Source organism: Neodiprion virginianus, chromosome 4 (assembly GCF_021901495.1).
Source record: "Neodiprion virginianus isolate iyNeoVirg1 chromosome 4, iyNeoVirg1.1, whole genome shotgun sequence".
Taxonomy (NCBI): domain Eukaryota; kingdom Metazoa; phylum Arthropoda; class Insecta; order Hymenoptera; family Diprionidae; genus Neodiprion; species Neodiprion virginianus.
The window spans coordinates 23,401,119-23,420,479 of NC_060880.1; the positions used below are offsets into that span (position 1 = coordinate 23,401,119).

At 37.9% G+C, this 19,361-nt stretch overlaps 1 protein-coding gene across 9 annotated transcripts in view; it reads right to left on the reverse strand.

Moving 5' to 3' along the window:
• Positions 1-19,361, reverse strand: part of LOC124303292 (maternal protein pumilio) — a 107,193-nt gene that overhangs the window by 69,296 nt on the left and 18,536 nt on the right. For 7 of the 9 annotated variants that reach the window (XM_046760349.1, XM_046760347.1, XM_046760346.1 and 4 more), the window contains 2 exons: positions 8,094-8,226; positions 1,186-1,288 (listed from right to left, as the gene is read on the reverse strand). In XM_046760349.1, coding sequence (XP_046616305.1) covers positions 1,186-1,288; positions 8,094-8,226 — 236 coding nt within the window. Of the gene's footprint in view, positions 1-1,185; positions 1,289-8,093; positions 8,227-9,519; positions 9,777-19,361 lie in introns of all 9 variants that reach the window. The other 2 variants (XM_046760353.1, XM_046760354.1) reach the window with 2 other exon arrangements.

Sequence of the window (19,361 nt, forward strand, 5' to 3'; positions counted from 1 at the left end):
GAAAATTGAAAGTCCATTCGTGATTTTTCCCGCCAGAATACGACTATCCGAAACATGATTGGATTAAAAACTGTTATTTTATATCTACCCACCATCTGTTCGATAAGTCGAATGGTATGGCAAGATTAAACTTGTAAATTTCCGTGAGTAAATAACAAGCTGTGTGAGTTGATCAGTTCAATGGGAAAAGATGAAGAAAAACGTTGTTTACGGAGGTTGGTTGGCCGATAATCGTCAAGATTTATTATTTATTCTCGACTTTAGATTGGAAAACTGAGGATTATGAAGATTGACTATAAGACTGTATGTTTAGATGAATAAGCGTGAGCCGCACTATTCACGACGTACTGGCTGTACATTCTCAACCAAAGGTGAGTCTCGTCAACAATATTGGAGTCTTCATGATTTGATAAATATCAGAAAAAAATCAACCACAATAAAGACGAGAAGAAAATTAATTTTCACGAATAATAAACCCAAGAGTTACTAATAAATTATTGAAACAAAATATTGTTTCACAAATTCTTAGGGAATATTTTTTTTTCAAGCGAAATGAATTCGTTGATGTATCTGAATGCACATGAATTATTAAAGAATTTTTTCATTTTCGAAAATGATAAATTTTTAAAAATAGAGGAATACTCGTGAATTTTGGATACGTTTTCGTAAATACGTTCTACATTACAATTCAGAAGTCAAAGTAATTCAATATTCGGAACAATATTTTGTTCAAACAATTTATCGATAACTTTTCGGCATTATCATTATTCAAATTTAATCTTCTTTTCGCCTTTATTGTGGTTAATTTTTTCCGATTTTGATCTCATCACAAAGTATTCAATATTGTCGACGAGACTCACTTTTGGTTCAGAATGTACAGCCAGTACATCCCTAATCGACAATCAATAGCAAAATAAAATCATCGTAAACTCGGTTATTTCTCGATTTACACTTCCACATTTTGCAAAACCAAGCAGGTGAGTAAACTCGTCGCGATTCGCCGTCATTTGAATAGTAGCACAGCGTTTCGCACGTCGTACATTGTTGGACTGCGATCCTCTCGAAGTAACAATATCATCTTCGTTCAATGCAGCCTGACGAACGGCTGCGACAACACAACGCGGCACGTGATATTTCATCCGCATTCAAAGAGAAACGCGATTTGACAATACTCCAGTTACTAACCTGCCTCTAGGGCTGAGAACCGCCCCAACCTCGGAAGTGTGGTGGTGGTATCCGGTAGCACGTCTTCCAGTGCCCATTGAGATCGGTTGCGAAACTGCATTGTCTGAAACAGATTCACAACCGTAAAACATTAAATACCATTGAATAACACGCATACTTCGATGAATTGATGAAAATGCGTTTGGTTAACCTAGTTACAAATTTACAATTCATCTTGCTCATCGCTGAGGAAAGGCGTAAAAATTTCTTCACGAACCGTGTGAAGTGATTTCCTTTTGTACGTAACATTGTTGTAATTTGGAAGAACCGGAACAGCTTCTTGGCTTATTGCTTAAACCTTACTTTTCCTCGTAATATGCAAGATATGATACAGATTCTTTGATCTGATCTTTTTGGCGATCGACTTTTTTAAACGGTTCATTCTGAAAAGCGTGTCTAGTAAGAAACAGTGCCCCATGGTGGTCACTGGTAGCCAAACTTTCGAGACTTTTGACTTTCGAAATCACTGGTACATGTTAGAAACTTGATATTGAAAGCAATTGGCAATCACTCAAAATAACCGTAAAACAGGATAAGTTTCACGCTCGAAACCATGTGAATTCAGCAGAGGATATTTCAAATAGCATAAGACTTTATCAAGCCGTAAGAGTTTAAATGTCGTGAATTCGCCGGAAATTACGTAAAGATGTGGTTATGAAATCGTTCGAAATTGCGTGAAATCATAAAAAAATCGTAAAAAAGTTTGTCCTAAATAATAGATAACTTATACACATACATTATATCTAAAGAGAACACTTCGGATGATGTAATGAGAAGTGCAAAATTGCCTACAATATATTTTCATTTTATTCTCAATTTTTGGTTCATCTACCTGCTCGTTAATTCTGTACGCTTCAAGACTGCCCGAATGTCGCCCTCCGGGTGTTTGTATGGGTTGTATAATTGTTTTATAACGGAATGATAACAGAGAAAACTGTAATTTATTTTTATTTAATAACAATCCACCCTTCTTCGTGAAGCGACGGAAATATTCATCGAAAATTTGCATCATTGCTCAGTTTCACCTCTTCTCTTCTAACACACCTCGAACAACACCGACTAAAATTTTTTTATTTGCAGATCACTGTACTACGGTCCGGAAGAATTTTCATTGGTTACTATTTTTTTTTCTAATCGTGATAAGTCGCAAAACATGCGTTTCTAACTCCCCCATTTGAAAACATAATCTCTTCGTTTTAGCCGTATTTGAATTAGTATGTGAAAAATATGACGTAACATTTTTTACCCTTTTCCCTTGTCCTTCAGATGTAACTAATTATGCCAAAACCTTCGACCCCCTGCTCTTCCTCTATCTGTGGTCAGCAGAACGTGACACATTATTTGAATGGCTTCTTACGGTAATCATAAGTACTCTTCACGCTACTCTTTTACATTTTGTTAGATCCATACAAAGGGAATTGATTCATTACTTAATTAAATTGGTTAACGATTTCGTTGCTAACCTACGTTTGAATACAATGTCTAGTGAATAAGGTCAATCCACTGTACAACTGGCCCCTAATTTGCCGGGGATTTTGAATATTGATTTCGGCAATCTTATTTACAGAATAGGATTGTCGATATGCTCTTTCCTTTGTCAGAATTTTTCTTCCTAAAGATATTTCAATTTTACTCGAAATAAAAACATACTATTACAAACAAAACAACATCAAAAATTATTCGTAAATATTGTGTTTGCTTATTTGTGAATTTAGGTTTCGTTTTGAAAGGGTGAGAAACGCCAACAATTGAATCAAAACATCGTGATCAATTCCCAAATTCCGAACCCTGCACTTGGCGAGTAATTTTTGCTGAAAAATTGTCAACTTTTCACATCCATATAATTATTAACGATTATCGATATCGAATTAAATGGAAAAAATATAAGGACGATCTGGAACATCACTTTTTCAACATGAGAAGCGCCTGATTTTCTTCGATTTTATTATATATGAACGAATTTATTATATACTAATTACTGCGGTTTATCATGCATGATTCAGAGTCGAGTCCTATGTTTTCAGCATGATATTGAGAATTTCAAAATACACAAGAACCTTACAAAAGGTGACTAAACCGAATAGAAAAACTGTACTTGAAACTTTTTGACATGCGTATCTGGGTTGTTTGACAAAGTTTAGGAATTACCCTAGGAGTAAAGATCCCTATTACAATATTGGTCTGAAATTTCGAGTGTTCGAAACGAAGGGCGACTTTGGAATCAATCGAATGATTTCAATTCATCGACCCCTTGAGAACGATTGACACACATATCGGCGAAAAACGGTAGTACCATTTTTGTGTTACGACTCATGTGTGGGCATTTAAAAGAAAAAAAAAAAAACCAAGTCTTTACTAACTCGATTGGACTGTTGTTTGGCAACTCATAGCTTTTGAAGTCGCTGAATCTGATCCTGAAATCAGATTCCCAAAATTCAAAATGGCGGACCCAATATGGTGGGAAAAAAAAACGAAAAGTAGTTGGATTTCGACAATAATTTGTATCTTTAGTGTTTTTATTATTTTTTATATCAATCGCTACATTAGATCCGTCATTTTGAATTGTACAAATCTGATTTCATTTACAAATTCAGTGACCACAAAAACCTTTAAAATAAGATTACATGATAAATTTATCAAAATTTTTTTCTGACACAATAGTGGCACTATAATCTTGCCACACTGGTAAGGGGTTGACATTGATTTCTACCGATTGTAAATTCTGCCTTTCTTGTTACCCTCGATTTCCGGGTTGGACAAAATCACAGAAAATCACAGAAAATCTCTAAAAATCAACGCAAACAACAAAAAATAAAAATAAATAAATAACGAATCGAAACCATTTGACGATTACCAAGCCTCAGAGTGATTTCCTGTACGATTTACAACCATCGAGGACTAATTTTTTCATTTCTATCACGTGCTCTGGGGTGATTCGTATTGATTTCCAACGGTATCACCTCGATTAACAATAAGATTCCCCGTTATTCAAGTTAATCCAGTTTGTTTGATTTAACAGCTTGATTTCGAACTGATTAAATTCACGACTCCCTCGAGCAAAATTCTACGCAGATCACCGGATGCCGCACCCATGGCAATCGGCAGTCCGGCAACTACACCCCGCTCTAGCGCTAAAATTCATATAATGATCCAGGAAGCTTCCCACAGGATTTTCCCTGGAAACTGAATCCATGCAAACACCGAGATACGCGGTTCTAATCAATCGGGAACTGTAACCTCGTGGCTCCGGGTGTGGGTGGGTCGACCCTGGGTGGCTGCGGGACGTTGGCCTCCACCCAGCCATCCAGCCAGCCGCCCCCACCGCCACCGACGCACGGCCAACGAACGTTTTAACAAGCGTCTGTCGCCATGGCAACAGCCGCGTTTCACCCGCCGGTTGCCGCGCGTCGCGACGCCCCCCTTTTTCTCTTTCACTGGCAGTCACACACGCAGGCACACGCCGCACCGCTGCCACCACTCCTCGTTTACCGGTAGCGTCCACTTTTCGCATTTGTTTTTAACAACTTGCTCGACGAGAAACTAATATCAACCTATAAGGTACGGAACTGCAAGGAAACGCGCGTGTATCCCCCCCCCCCCCCCCCCGTTTCGGGTACACTCGACGGTGTTGTTTCCGTGGTTTTCGTCAGGCTTTCGAAGCTTCGTAGGAACAGAATTCTTATCACTGACTCGTCAATGCGGGTGAAGTAACAGACGTGAGAGATCGATGACGTTGAGTAACATCTTTACTTCCATCTGCCGCGTGACATAACCTCGACTATTCAAACGCGAAACGAGCCAATAACGAGATGTGTGATAAACTGATACACATCGTTTCGATGGAGTGATGAAAAATCGTCCGTAGGATAAGGTGATCGCTGAAGTCTGACGTAATAGAATATTCATACCGTGATGATGTCAGGAAACCGAACACTCGAATACACATGGGCTAAATCATGTGATTTCATTCGTACATTCAACCAATTTTCACCGAGTTTGTTGTATATTTGTCGTCAAAATTCGCAGGCGTCTCGAGATTACGTTGCGTTTAGAATTTGAGATGGCCAAAATGTGAGGGACCTGCATTTTAGTGTACCTAACCTCGAAAAGATTGCGCTTATCGCCTGTTCGCGCCAAAGTCCGACGGACAGAGTTGGCCAGACTGTATAAACAGACAAAAAAAACTTTGCTCACGCGCACTCGGGTGTTCCTTAAATTTGTCGAAACTGTGACAATGCGAGGTGAAAAGTTCCAAGTGCCAACTATGGCATATTTTGTAAGAATTGACTAAAAGATTAGTTCATGTTCGCAAAACTATATTGGTGTTTCAAAGATAATAATCATCATCGAGTATGTGAAAAGACTAGATATTAATGCTGAGGTTGTGTTATCTCTACTACCTAATCCAAAACCATTAAGCTCAGTCATATTAGAAAAATTTCATTGACCACCTTTTGACTCTGTTACGAACATCGTCAATCATGGTTAGAATTTTCAGACCAATATGCAACCCTCAAATTTCTTAAATTTTTCTTTACCAAGTGTTATAGGGGAAATTAAAAAGGAAAGATAAATAATTAAGATTTTCAACACGTTACGCAACATGCGATGGTAATGAAGTTTTTTCCAAATATAACAATCGGTTTCGAACAATACTACGTCAACTATTATGAGTTCTGTTTTATAAGTAATTCACGAAAATATGGAATTTTCAGCAGATAATCCACGAGTTGCGATTAAATTTGAAAACTGTCAAAGCATCGATTGGAGAAAATCAAAGACAAGTAACTTCCTTGGAATAATTTTGCTAAATATATAATTTATACCGCTTTCCAGATTTCAAGTTTGTTTTCTAAAAAATCCCCTTATTTTTACAGTTCTTAGGTACGCATAACACAATGCAAAATATTTCTAAAATAACAAAAGATTAGATAAAACTTCATACCCTCTACATAGAGGCGGGAAGAGATGTAAGTCGATTGAAATACATAGAACGTACGGAAAAACGGACAGACAAAAATGAATGGGAAATACAATTATATAAACCTTCCTTTCTTCCAATCTATACGCTCCGAATTGTCTCGCTTGGCACGGTAATCGATTAATTAAATTCAACAAAACCACCGATGCCAAAATCTCAGAGGTAAATAAATACATTTACGTAAGTATAATTATATACCTGGGTGTCCTGAGTTACGTGCCAAATGTTCATTCAAATTTCTGAATAATAACAACTGAATTATTTTGGGTTTCGAAACGTTTTCTTCGTATAGAAATTGTACAATTGACTGGGATGTATGATAATACACAGCGTTGATCACGATATTGTATTGAAAATCGAGAACAAACGGACGCTGGTTTCGTATTGAATATTGATTTATTACCTGCATTCAAGGAAAATACACAACGATCATCCGTGTACCAAGTTTCAGATTCATTCAAGATATACGTGTATCGTATAATATATATGGGAATTCCATACGAACCTGACCAACTTTTGACCCTAACCATTTCCGATTTTGTTTAAAATTTTTTCTGTATTTTTCCCAACTTTGAAACAGTGCCTACCCTGAATTTTTTTTTATTTTTTTATTTAATCGGTCGATTAATTATTTATAAATATTGAGTAATTTTGAAAAGGAGTTTTTAAAATTTTCGCACAATTCTCAGAAGCTCTATTTTATTTTCCAAACATTCTAAGACCGTGTCTATTACGGGCTGATATTTTTCCATTTTTTTTTTAGAACTTTCAATTTTTTTGGTCAGCTAAAATATCGTTTCAACGGTCTAAAAATTTCCAAAAAATTCTTAATACTTCTATTTTTCGTTTAGAACATTTCTAAACCGGTTCTGTTATGAAGCAAACTTTGTCAATTTGTTTAATTTTTTTTTTGTACGTTCAACTTTTTCATCAACTTCATAATAAAAACCGGTCTAGGAGTGTTCTAAGTGAAAAACTGAAGTTCTGAAAATTTTCTGATCATTTTCAGATAGTTTAAACAATGTTTTAGATGATCAAAAAAAATTACAAGTGCTTTGAAAAAAAAAAAAAGAAAGAAAAACTCGGCCCATCATGGGCCTGGTCCTGAAATGTTTGGAAAAAAGAAAAGTTTTTGAGAATTTTAGAAATGGTCCGTTTCAAAATCATTCTCAATATTTATAAACAATTCATCAGTTAAATAATATAACTGAAAAAAATTCAGGGTACTGTTTCAGAGTTGTGGCAATTGCAGTAAAAATTTCGGACAAGATGAAGTGTGTGAGGGTTAGACATTGGTTGGATTCGCATGGAAATACCCATGTACTCTGTACAATAAATTTATAATCGGGAAAAAAACATTGACGATGTCCGGTTGAAATCGCAAGATTAAGAAAGCGGCGCGATCGAAAATGGAGTGCCAGACCGATTCCCACATGTAGGTATCGTGTGCACATTATAAGTGCAAATGCCGTAAGATTGCAGTGTGCGATCGACGTCCCAGTTAAATGTTGCCGCAACGAATCGACTCTGCACTCCAAATATATGCGATTCTAAACATACATGTGTGGATACAATAAAAAAGTGAATGAGGCAAATGCTGCCCAGGGTCAAAATAATTTCACCACGATTGCAGTCGACCAGTTGCACTGTCAATTGGCGAGTTAGGCGAGGTAAAAATATCAAAGGAATAGCACGATGATAGAAGATTACGGAAAAAAAAAAATTTTTTTAGTTAAAATTTGAAGTCAAGCCAATTCTGATCAATATCTAGGACAATGTCGAGTGGTTTGATGTTTTTTTTCTTTCCTTTCTATAAATCTATAAAGATACAAACCATTTTCTAAATAGTTGTGAATAATAAGTGATTGTATTTTAAACAAATTTTTACCTGACGTACTCCAGGTAGAATCGCGCCACATCTGATGATCTCCCAGGTGAAGTATCCCACCGCCTTTGACTCCCCCCTCATCTTTAGACCCGCCTTCATCGACGCCCCAAAGTTTTTTTGCCGAGGGAGCGATCTGAAATTATCCGAGAAAATAATTTTCTCATTAGTATACTGGACAACAATCATTACGTTGATATTGTATCAATAATCGGTGAAACGAGAGACGTTTCAGTTAGATTTCATAATGTCTTTAGATCATAGTTTTTTTTTTCTGAATAAAGAGTAAAAAAAAAAGACTACGAAAACAAAATTAAAAATATATGAAAAATCGATATTAGAATTCGTGTCCTAATGGCGGTTTTAGACAAAATTTAAAAATTGCCGACTTTTGGAAAGCGAATAACGTCTACTACGATTCTGAATATGTTTGTGGATCGCGGATGAATGACGTAGCAAACGATTTGACAGTGTTAATAGCGTATCATATGGAGGAAAAAATTGTAATAATACGTGCAATAAGAAAAAGCAAAAATCGTATCCGCCCGACATTTCACAAGCGGTAATATGGCAACGCGAATCGACAGAGATTGTCCCCAATTTATCGAGGACCGATGATGCAGGTAGGTGGTTGATTACTTTCAACAAAGTTCGGAATATCAATTGCGGCTACCTGCAGAGAGCGAGGACGTCGCGGTAGCGAGTCGCACGAAACGAGAAGAGAATGTCCGCAGCAGCTCTACAACCTACAATGTAACCAAAGATCCGAGCGTGGTAAGGACAAACCACTGCAAAACCGCGACAACTATAGCTTTGCGGCCAAAGTACTATGAATAAATTGGTTCTCGAATGATGCGGAAAGTAAGTTAGTAAGTTATATTGAGGAAACCAAAAAAGTAAACAGAGGGACAACACTTGAGTATCTAGTTATTTTTCGGATTATTTTTTACCTTATCCAACATCTTGCACAATTCCTATTCAACTATTGCGTAAAAGAACAAAATACACTTCTACTTTTTCACAATTATAGTTAAATTTTACCAGTTATGGTTTAACGTACAGCTTGTATACTTTTTAAAAAACTTTGTAAGTTGTAACACACTCTCGAGTAAAATAATTCAAGACAAATAGTTGAATCGCTACCTATAACAAAGGTTGGATGCTACAATTCGAGAATAATTGTAGTGAAAGGATGGGAATATGTAAAGATAGATAAAGGAAACTAGCCTTCGATTACTATAGACTCATTGTACAAAAGTATTGACCTGCAGATATGTGAATTTATCATAAATTGATAAAATACAATTCAATTCAATTCAATAGTTACGACCGCGAACATTCGGCGTAGCTCAAATGTTCTCAGTTAGTAATTTTGACACATTAAAATAAAACTGAATGATCATAAGAGGACAACATAACGATTAATCACCAGATAAAGATGGTCAGGCCAGCTGGGCACTCCAGTGATTCCCATTTCTCCGTGTGTACCACGTACCAAATCAATACCGCGACTGATTGTGAGTATAACGTTATGTCTCTTCTTATCTTCTTCTCGATCTTTATTTTTCACTTCTTTACTTTTTATTAGTAAACCAGTGTCCTTCTTGTGTTAATTTTTCTTCAATTTACGATATTATACTCTTGGGTAAATTTGGGCTAAAGTAACAGTTTCGAGTTAAAAGAAAACTGAAGGGACGTTCCACATCTTATGGCCGATACATCGACCGAATTCACGGGCGGTTTTTCGCTCATCGAGGAAGAAGCGAAAGACGACGCGAGCAAGGGAGAGAGAGAATGAGACAAGTCCGAGGTGGCTAGAGCTAGAGCAAGATAGAGTGCAAAGTCCGGGCTAGACGATGACGGCTACTAGACCCATAATACCTTTACACACCGTAGAGCAGTGACCTCACCCCACGCGTCACAGGTCACGGCCACTCCTCCCGCTCCAATACGGCTCAAACTGCACACAGAGAACATCACCGAGTGATCGGAGCCAAAAATTACAGCTACATTATCCTACCTGTCGGCGTACAGTTCGAGAAAACAACCCTGTCTGATATTGCGACCCCCCTACGCTCTGCCTTCTTTTTGTACGCCTCAAAAGGGGGAGTTCTTCGTCGATGGTTTTCGGATGGGAAATGCTCAAAGGTCTAGCAGCGCGTCGTTACGTTTTAATAGAACCGTTTATTGCTTCAGCGACGAAAGCGGCATGAGTCAATTTTCAATTGCCATTCAGTGAAAATTGATTCATGCCGCTTTTATGACCGTGCGTTGTTTGGACGTGTTCAATGAAAAGCCGAGGTAGATGGAAAAGAGAAGGAGAAGGGCGAGAGAGTGACGCGACGAGGGAAGAGGATTATCGCACACTTAACGAGACCGCGCGATGAGGTTACCCCGCGATAACGCCGCTTCACAGTTACCTCGGAGGTTATGTTGTTTACTACGCGACATTGAGAGAAATGCGATTTTCAACATTGCGTTGTTTCACTTTGCCGGAAGAAATTGCCACGTACGATGATATGATCATCGATGAAATCGCTTTTCGACGTGACTAAATAACAAGAGAAAAAAAATAAAAAAATAAAAAAAAAGAAAATCAATGATATTTCTGACGGTTTTAGTGGATTATTTATTCTACACAGACGGTCGGCCGTTACTGTGGCAATGGGTAACAAATGTTGGTGAAAACAGATACGTATGGATGTGTGTATGTATGTATGGACGAAGTGCTGCCTAGTAGAATCACACACATGTGACTATGTTCATATTATACCCCATGATATCGAGACACTAGCGTAGAAACTGTCAAGGTTCGAATGTCAAAATCAATCGTAAAATAATGTCGATTAAAGCCCTTCTTCCACGTCTAGTTTAGGGTAGTGATTAAAATTTCTGTCAATTTTGAAGAACGACTGCGATAATGAACTGAAAAAAAAACAACTGGAATAAATCACTATGTACACTGAAAGGATTTAGTTGTGAATTGAATATACGTTTAAATGTCTACAGAGGCTCACGCTGTTTAGTGTTATTCGATACAGGGAAACATCGCTCTTAGTAATTATTCATTTCTACTGCCTGCTCTAAATTACGTTCGTTTTTTCGTCCTTCACTACTTCACGAACAAACCTTTCCGGCAAGAAATGCGTTACCAGATGAAATGTTTTTGTAAACACGATATTAGAAGAAAAAAAATCTACGTATAATGTAACTTGCAAGAATTAAGATGCAATAAATAAAGTGCAAACTTTCGTTCAACTGTTTTTTATCCACTGTAAAATTTTTTTTAAATCAATAGATAACACGAGCAAAAATAACCTGCAGCTAGGCGAGACTGCTTTTGCGGTTTTATCAACATTCGTGCAGAATATAAAATATTTCTGCATCCGACGATATTGAATAATTTACCTCGAGGACATTCGTTCAAATGAGAAATTAATATCGTCTCTGTCGTGGTTTACAAAAATCATCGTTAACATCGTTGCTTCCACGTTGGAACGGAGCAAAGAAAAAGAAACGATCGGTGTTTCATCCAAAAAGTATTGGCTATTCTACAAAAGACCGTGGGCCTCTTAGTAACGAATTAGTTGCCGTCCTGATACGATACGATTACACGATAAAGGAAGCTGTTAAAATTCTAACCACCAAAACTACTGCCAACTTAGGGATATTTTGGAGCAAACGAATAGTATGCGGATTGAAATTACAATCGGAAAAAAATTCTGAAGAGGATGAAAGAATGCTCTACATACGTTTCATCATTACGCGAAATAAGTCGAAAACTTTTCGTCGACGTTAGAAAATAGCGCACGCCGGCACTGTAACTTCGCACATCAAATATATGTGAACGGAATGTGCGGAAGTTGAACGGTAAACACGGATTTCGTATTATGCTGTGGGCGCTCGATTCTACGCTAACAGTAAAAATCACTTACCGCGATTCTCTTGCAAACACGTGAATCTATAAGATGTCATAATTCATTAGAGACGTGCAAACGGCGAATGAAAGACATCTTTGGCTAATCTCCAACTAAACACGACCGCGGAATGAATTAGAAACGCAAAACTTGTACAAAGAAGACTGTTTCAGGGTGAAAAATAGACAAGAGAACGGAATGTCATATATTATGGTCAGTTGCGTGGTAAGGGACCTATTACTATCGCTCTGATGGAAGTAATCATATAAATATTGAACATTTTGCAACAATATATAATGACCGTGATTTGATTAACCATGGTTGCTTGAGATTTCTATGAATAGGTAAAAAAAATCTGATTATTCGTACTTTATCGTACTACATCACTGAGTCTTCCAAAACTTTTTACGGTTATTGTACCGTTTCGATATTTGTTAAGAGTAAGAACAGGGTTAACAGTACTCGCCCTGTAACGCTGGAAAGTGAAAAGTGATTTTGAAGTTGCATAACGCGACCATAAATATTTCAGACCAATCCTGGTTACAAGCTGATCAGCGTTTGTAGAATAGCGAGAGGCTTCGTAGCCAGAAGTTTTGGACCTTAAAAATAAGCAAAGATTCGAATCTTTCGAAGAAGGAAAAAGAAACTATGTAAGAAAAATTATAATTTTGTGCAAACTTCCTTGAAATATCTTCAAAGGAGTCGAATAATAAGCCAAATTGTATAATCACGTTAATTCCGTATCACGGTTTCCCGAATTTCCAACAGCGAAATAAAAAGTTTATCTGATAAAGAATCGTTAAACTAGCATTGCGAACTTGAACCTCAATTTCTTCTACTCTGCAGATTGAACGGATTAACCGACTGTGAGAGCCTGGCAATTCACCGAGTTCAGTGTCACGGGCATCGGAATAGCGAATCCTCGAGTTGTGATCCCTCGCAACGTTTTACGTCGCGTCCGTCCGTCCGTCCCTCCGTGACTATCGAGCGTCAAGGCACAAACCAGGCACGCATACATGCAACCGGCAGGAACAGCAACCGACCATCGTGATTGCCGACTAGTCGCCGTGGCGTAACCGGTTGCTGGAGAGCCGGGCATCGAGCCTCGTCAGCAGCTGTGAGCCCCCCACAACGGTGACACTGTCACGGTAAGACAATGTCTCGGAGATAACTGGCCTGCATTAGAGGTACCGCATATACACGTGCCTGTGTGCACCATGCATCGCAGGTGTGGTACTTTGAGGTATAAACTTTGAGCAATAAATATTATCACCTTGCCACGTAGCCTCTCGTTCTCGCGTGGTTACAGTACTTGGAACGCAAAGGTGGACGAGACGGACGAATGAACGAGGTGAAATAATGTACAATTCGTAGAGTTGACAGCCCTCTGGCGAAGCGGCGCGACTCGCAACCACGTGTCATTGTCCTACAGGTTACACAACATACGGGGTGTCTAGTTGGAAACCGATTCGACTGTAGAATACGTATACCTACGAGGTTTCGGCCGAGAGAATGGAATGAAACGAGCGTGAACGGATTCGGAACGTCATCGTGAAGTCCAACGAAGACTTCGTTTTATCTCTCATCTTCAGCTTTACACTTTCGAGATTAAGCTTCAAGAACAAGTATACGCGTGTCACTTCGTCAAAGTTGTCGTGCCGTATCACGAGCCAGATTCGTCTACATGTATGCGATTCAGGGTAAGTATAACCGATCGAAATTTGTATCATTGCTCACTGATTGGTAAATGAACCCTGAATCGCATTAATGTAGGTGAACTGTAGGTTACGGACTGTAAGTAGAACTGACCGTGTAGCATGTGATACATTTCCACGAAATGACACGATACAAAAATAACGAATTGCCGACTTGGAGTGATGGTGAATTATTGAACAATGCCCAAGTCTATAGTTAGTTGATCAAACTCTCATGAGTTGCGATCGATTTGGAAAAGACCGTGTATTCATTTATCCACATTTGCCTGGTTCTTAGAGCCACATCATTTGATTGTTACTACATTCCTATGCAATGGAAATGGACTAGCCCTGGGCTGTATCGGATTCCAAATCGTAGGAGGATATTTTGCGGCGCAGGCGTTGCTTCTCCTAGCAACGCGAACGAGATACCGGTGTACCACCAACGCCGGTAATTTCACCCTCCTGCCTCCCCGCAAGTGACGTTAATAACTTGTACTTCTTCGTGTATCGACATAATAGTTCATCAGACATCAATGGAGGCCGTTCAGCTTGTCCTACAACTCCGTAACTCACCGAAAATAATAAATACATGACGCTACACGGGGCGAAAAAAGCTCGAAAGCGTGAAACTCTACACAAGCACCTAAAAGCTGTATTAATTTTGTCACCAAAAATATTTTTGGCATCTGGAAGCATATATTAAAAGTCGTATGATTTTTCATATGCATTTCGGGGAAGATCAATGCAATATCACAACAAATAAAATGACATGTTCTTACTTTGAATGTCAAAAAATCTTTACTCGAATTATCAATTATAGTACTTGGAGTTATTTCTTGGGACTTGGAATACTCAAGTTAGATCGTAGTGGAAAATTACTTGGATTTCGCAACAAAAACATTCTTTCCAACCAGTAAATTGCACCAGTATCTGCTGCAATTACGAATATTGAAACAACATTTATTTCAAGCTTATAATAATTTCCTACTCAATCTACACTGGTTACAATTATACAGATAAACTAAAAGAAAGAATTTCTTCGTTGCGGCAATTGAATGTGGCAAAAGAAGTAACATTTTTCCTTTCAAGCACAAATTCGTCTCGAGTCATTCACTCGTCATTCGATAAGGACAGAAAACATTTTTTCCCCACTCAATTTTGTCGCCATATCTTTTGTGCACAGATGCGTTATCGAACAAACGCTTGTTTCTGTGAAAATAATTGAATACGCTGGAAGCATGAAACGAATTTTACTATACATTTACGATTCGTCAGAAGTTTATTTCAATTAGGGAGCTTCCATAAATTGCGCAAGGCAAAAATTTGGATTATTGCTCCTCCCCATTTTGCAACTAAGCCCCCCCAATGTGATATAACACAATCGATTGATGACTGCCTTTTTTCGAAAAAACATAAAGCTCATTATTAATAGGAGGTAAAATGTATTGTTCAACGAAAAAATATCGTTACGTAACGACGATATCAACCCCCCCCCTACACTGTGCAACGAAGCGTAACAAATTCCTTGACCCCTCCGGCCCTCGAACGCGTTACGTAATTTATGGAAACTCCCTTACTATAAATCTTTCGTTTTAAACTTATCGTCGGTACGCGACAAAGAATTCGCGACGAGATTCGATCGTATTTTGCTTTACCTACACGAGAATATCGAAATCATTTCGCATCGAGCCTCCTGAAAGTGCGAAAATGGAAAAGTCGCCGGAGTTGCACAAGTCGTATTAATCCTCGTCCATGCCTCTGCCGCATAGTCTCGTCGTCTTTACTTTTGAAGCGGGGATCATCCAACCGTGCCAAGGGAGCGTGGGGCCAGCAGTCTCCGACGCGTCTGCTGCGACTGTGTGAATCACCCGTAGGTCTTCGTCCCTTTCCGCGATCGATAAGCTCAAATAGTCACGTATAGCTGGTTCGTAATCAAGAAAGAGGGCTAGGACAAGAGGAGATTTTACAAACTGAATTCATCGCCACCTCTGCTTCCAGTTAAATTTTTCTACGAACGACAGCTTCGTGGATTCCCGATCCGTCAATTATCAAATTTCAAAAATCCAAAATCGGGGAAACTCCCAAAGATACGCGAAAAGACAGAGTTTTCCGCAGCCGAACTTGAAACAAATCACGGCAAAATATGTACCTGCGGTTAAAATCTCCACGTACTTTCGTCATTCGCTAAATCATAGCACTTGCGATACGATTCGATAGAATATTGTTTTAGAAAAATTTGGTACGTATACCTAGCCCTTTTTGTATCGACGGGGGTACACATTTACTTTTTGGTTTAATGAATATTGGTTACATTCATTCAACCTTAAATTGCGCCATTCGAATGTTCGTTTTTTTCGTTTTTTCACGCTGTTAGTTTTTTTTTTTTCCACATTGCGAAACTCGACGTTAGTACTATTTATTTAAAGAATTCATGGTTTGGTATAAGAAATAAAAACCAATAAAACGTAATGTTTGACAGAAATTCAAGAACCTGAATGCAATGTTCATTTTCTTTGACAATTTTTTTTATTCATTCTATATTGTTTTTAAATTTTTCAACGATTCGATCGAGTGAAGCTACTCTTTTCTAATCTTACACCGACCGCGACGTCAAGGAAAAAAATATCTTTGAAATAAAGAGCCTTTGAACTAACTTCAAGTAGCACGTGAGTATAGCTTTAAAACGATAAATACACATATATATATATATATATATGCCGACGGTAGATCCTAAGGAGCTGATTATTCAACGACACAAACGATGACCTTACAACTTTGCACGCATACATGTACCATGTACGTCCGGCTAACTAGCTATTCTACCAAATGGAAATAGTGAAACTCAGCAGATTGAGCGACCGATTTCACTATAGTCACTTCATGCAGGTTGGCCACCTCAAATTTCAGCGATCAAACGCGACTTGTCGAGGTTATGTAAGCGATACGCTTTTCAAATTGAGCAGATCTTAAATAGTCGATGTAATCATTGGAAGGACTTCGCTTTTCATTTTTAACTAACCGATTAACGATCACAGCTACGAGTCATCGTACAAACACCGTATCGATTAGCCACTTAACGCGAAAATGTTTAGCATCACACGCACAGTTTCGAGAGAGTTGGCTACCCTGCCTTGCAGTTGAAAACATTTTCACGGCACGATCTACCCGACCAATAGAGTTCAATTATTTGGTGCATGCGCTGTCGGACACTCGGACAATCAAGTTTTACCCTTTTCTCTCAGTGCCATGCGTTTACGGATCGCACAGCTGACAATGAGAGACAAGGTACAGCCGACATTGATCCCTTTCGATTCGCCGACACGAGGCAATGAATTGAATCAAGTTCAACTTTACTTCAATCGCCATCGGTTTGCCGTTCCCTTCCCTAGTTTCTCATTTTTCTAACTCGCTAAGCCCGTAGTTTCCTCCCCCCTTTCATCTTGCCGCGCCAATATTTCATCCCCAACGGTTGGTTTGTTGCGAAAGAAGGAGCCCAGCTAGCGAAAAATAAGTGAATATGGTTAATCAATCGTATATAGTCGGAAAAACAAATCGATTCATTCATACGAAATAAGAAGGGTAAGCAAGATATTATTTTTGAATAAAAAAAAAGTAAAAAAAAAATTATCCGACTGTATAGTAACAATGAAGATTTTTTACGGATTTTAAGAAATTTAATCGAATTCAATTGAACGGTTCTCTCGAGTACACCTTGTACTAATGCTCATCCAACTGCCCACTTTCGAAGTCTAAACAACGCGAGATCACCTTGCATTATTTAATTCTACTTTTTTTTACATGTCGGAATTTCATATCGTTTTATCACACCGTGAAGGTCATTATTATACCCTTAATGTAACTTCTTCGTACTTTTCCGCCTACCGGGTAAGTCGATCGAAGTGGACGTCGATCGCATTATCGCCCTTTCTCAATTTCGTCAAAGCTATGATTTTTTCTAATTAGAAATACTTTTGATTTATATAATTACTTCTCTTCTTCTCTTTTTCTCTTTTTCCCCCCATTTTTCTTTATATTCTAATGAAGATCTTGTCCAAAAGTAATTGCTGGATAACTAATTTTAAAAAATTCGGCAATAAATTTCAAGTAAAAGTTTCAATAATGAGCTAAGTTTTCACCTGCAATGAGTTTCAACTTGTGAAATTCGACTCGACTCTTGTCATTTTCGGATATAATTTTAAATTTTCACGCTTTAACAGCTGCGTGCGATCATCTTTTTTTGTAAACAAAGAGATAAAACAAGTTAGATCGATTACAGATATCTAGAAATATCCAGCAGTGAATATTAAACTTATTGCATAAAACTCAAAGTAAGTCTAATTGTAAGAACCCAAACAGCTCAGTCTTATTTGATTTACAATCTGCAAAAATGTTTATTGTAGAAGTTCCCGATCAAATTTTTCCTCATATTCTTTTCTTGTATATTCACAACATTGTTGCTCAATCTGAATTAAGAAAATAATGATAAATTCTGTACAGAAAAATGCTGCAATCAACATTTGCGTGTTTCACGTGATAGAATTTTTCGCTATAATCTATATGTCATAGCCGCCAGAGTTGTTAAACGGTATAAATGAAAAACGAAAAAATCCAAGACTTGAGCAGAATAAAAACAAAAAAAGAAAACGATACAAAAAATACATGTAATAATAATCACATTGCTATTCCTCACGTAGCTCTGTACAAATATACGATAAGTAAACATTCTGTGCAAAGATTGACGCTGTCTGCTGCTATATTCATGAATTGCGCTTACATAATTAGAGTATGCATAATATGTTCAAGAGAAATGCCAACTTCCCAACAAGAAGCGATGATGATATATCGTATTAATAATAATAAAAGTGCATGCACCCGTGTTATGCAATTAAATAAGTACACACCGTGTATGTATATGTAATACATGTATGTATTAGGGTGGTTCTTATTTTGGTCATGTCTAAATTTCCTCGTGCTCACCCCCCAAAAGCAATCAACATATACATATAGGAAAAAAATTGGCCGCAACCCAGAATCTGTCCGATAATTCCAACACGCCCCGCCAAGCATTCGAATTTTTATATGGAAAAATGCATGAATTTGAAATTTTTCCAAAGAAAACCGTTAATTACCTTAAAAATATACATTATTAAAAAAAATCCCTATGGCTATTTTGTAGGATATTCAATGCTCTACAAAAAAGGTATCTCGTAAAATTTTCCTAAATGTAATGTATATCGCGTTGTTAGCGAAAAAATGAAGTCAGTTCTTAGCTGATAACGTGACAAGTTTTTGCATTGTGCAAATTATGACACCCCTGCAAACAATTATTTCGCGCAGTCGGGGGATCAGAGGAAATGCAAAGAACGACCCAAAGCTTGAAGTTCGTGGAAATTATGCGCAAGCATACAAAACGGAAACCCTTAGAAGCCGAGAAAAGGGGAGATAAGGTCAGGGGGAGGTTTGTAGAGTGGGGAGAAAAAGAAACATAAATATTATACCAACGATTTTGCTTTATCGCTCTACCGCCTGTCTCACGTCGCAACTGCTTGGTGAATGTATACAGAGGTTCGCGTCATTATCATAGAGAAATACATTATATATGTACAGATATAACTGTTTAATGATAAACTAATGGAGGTACTTTGAACTCTTTTCAG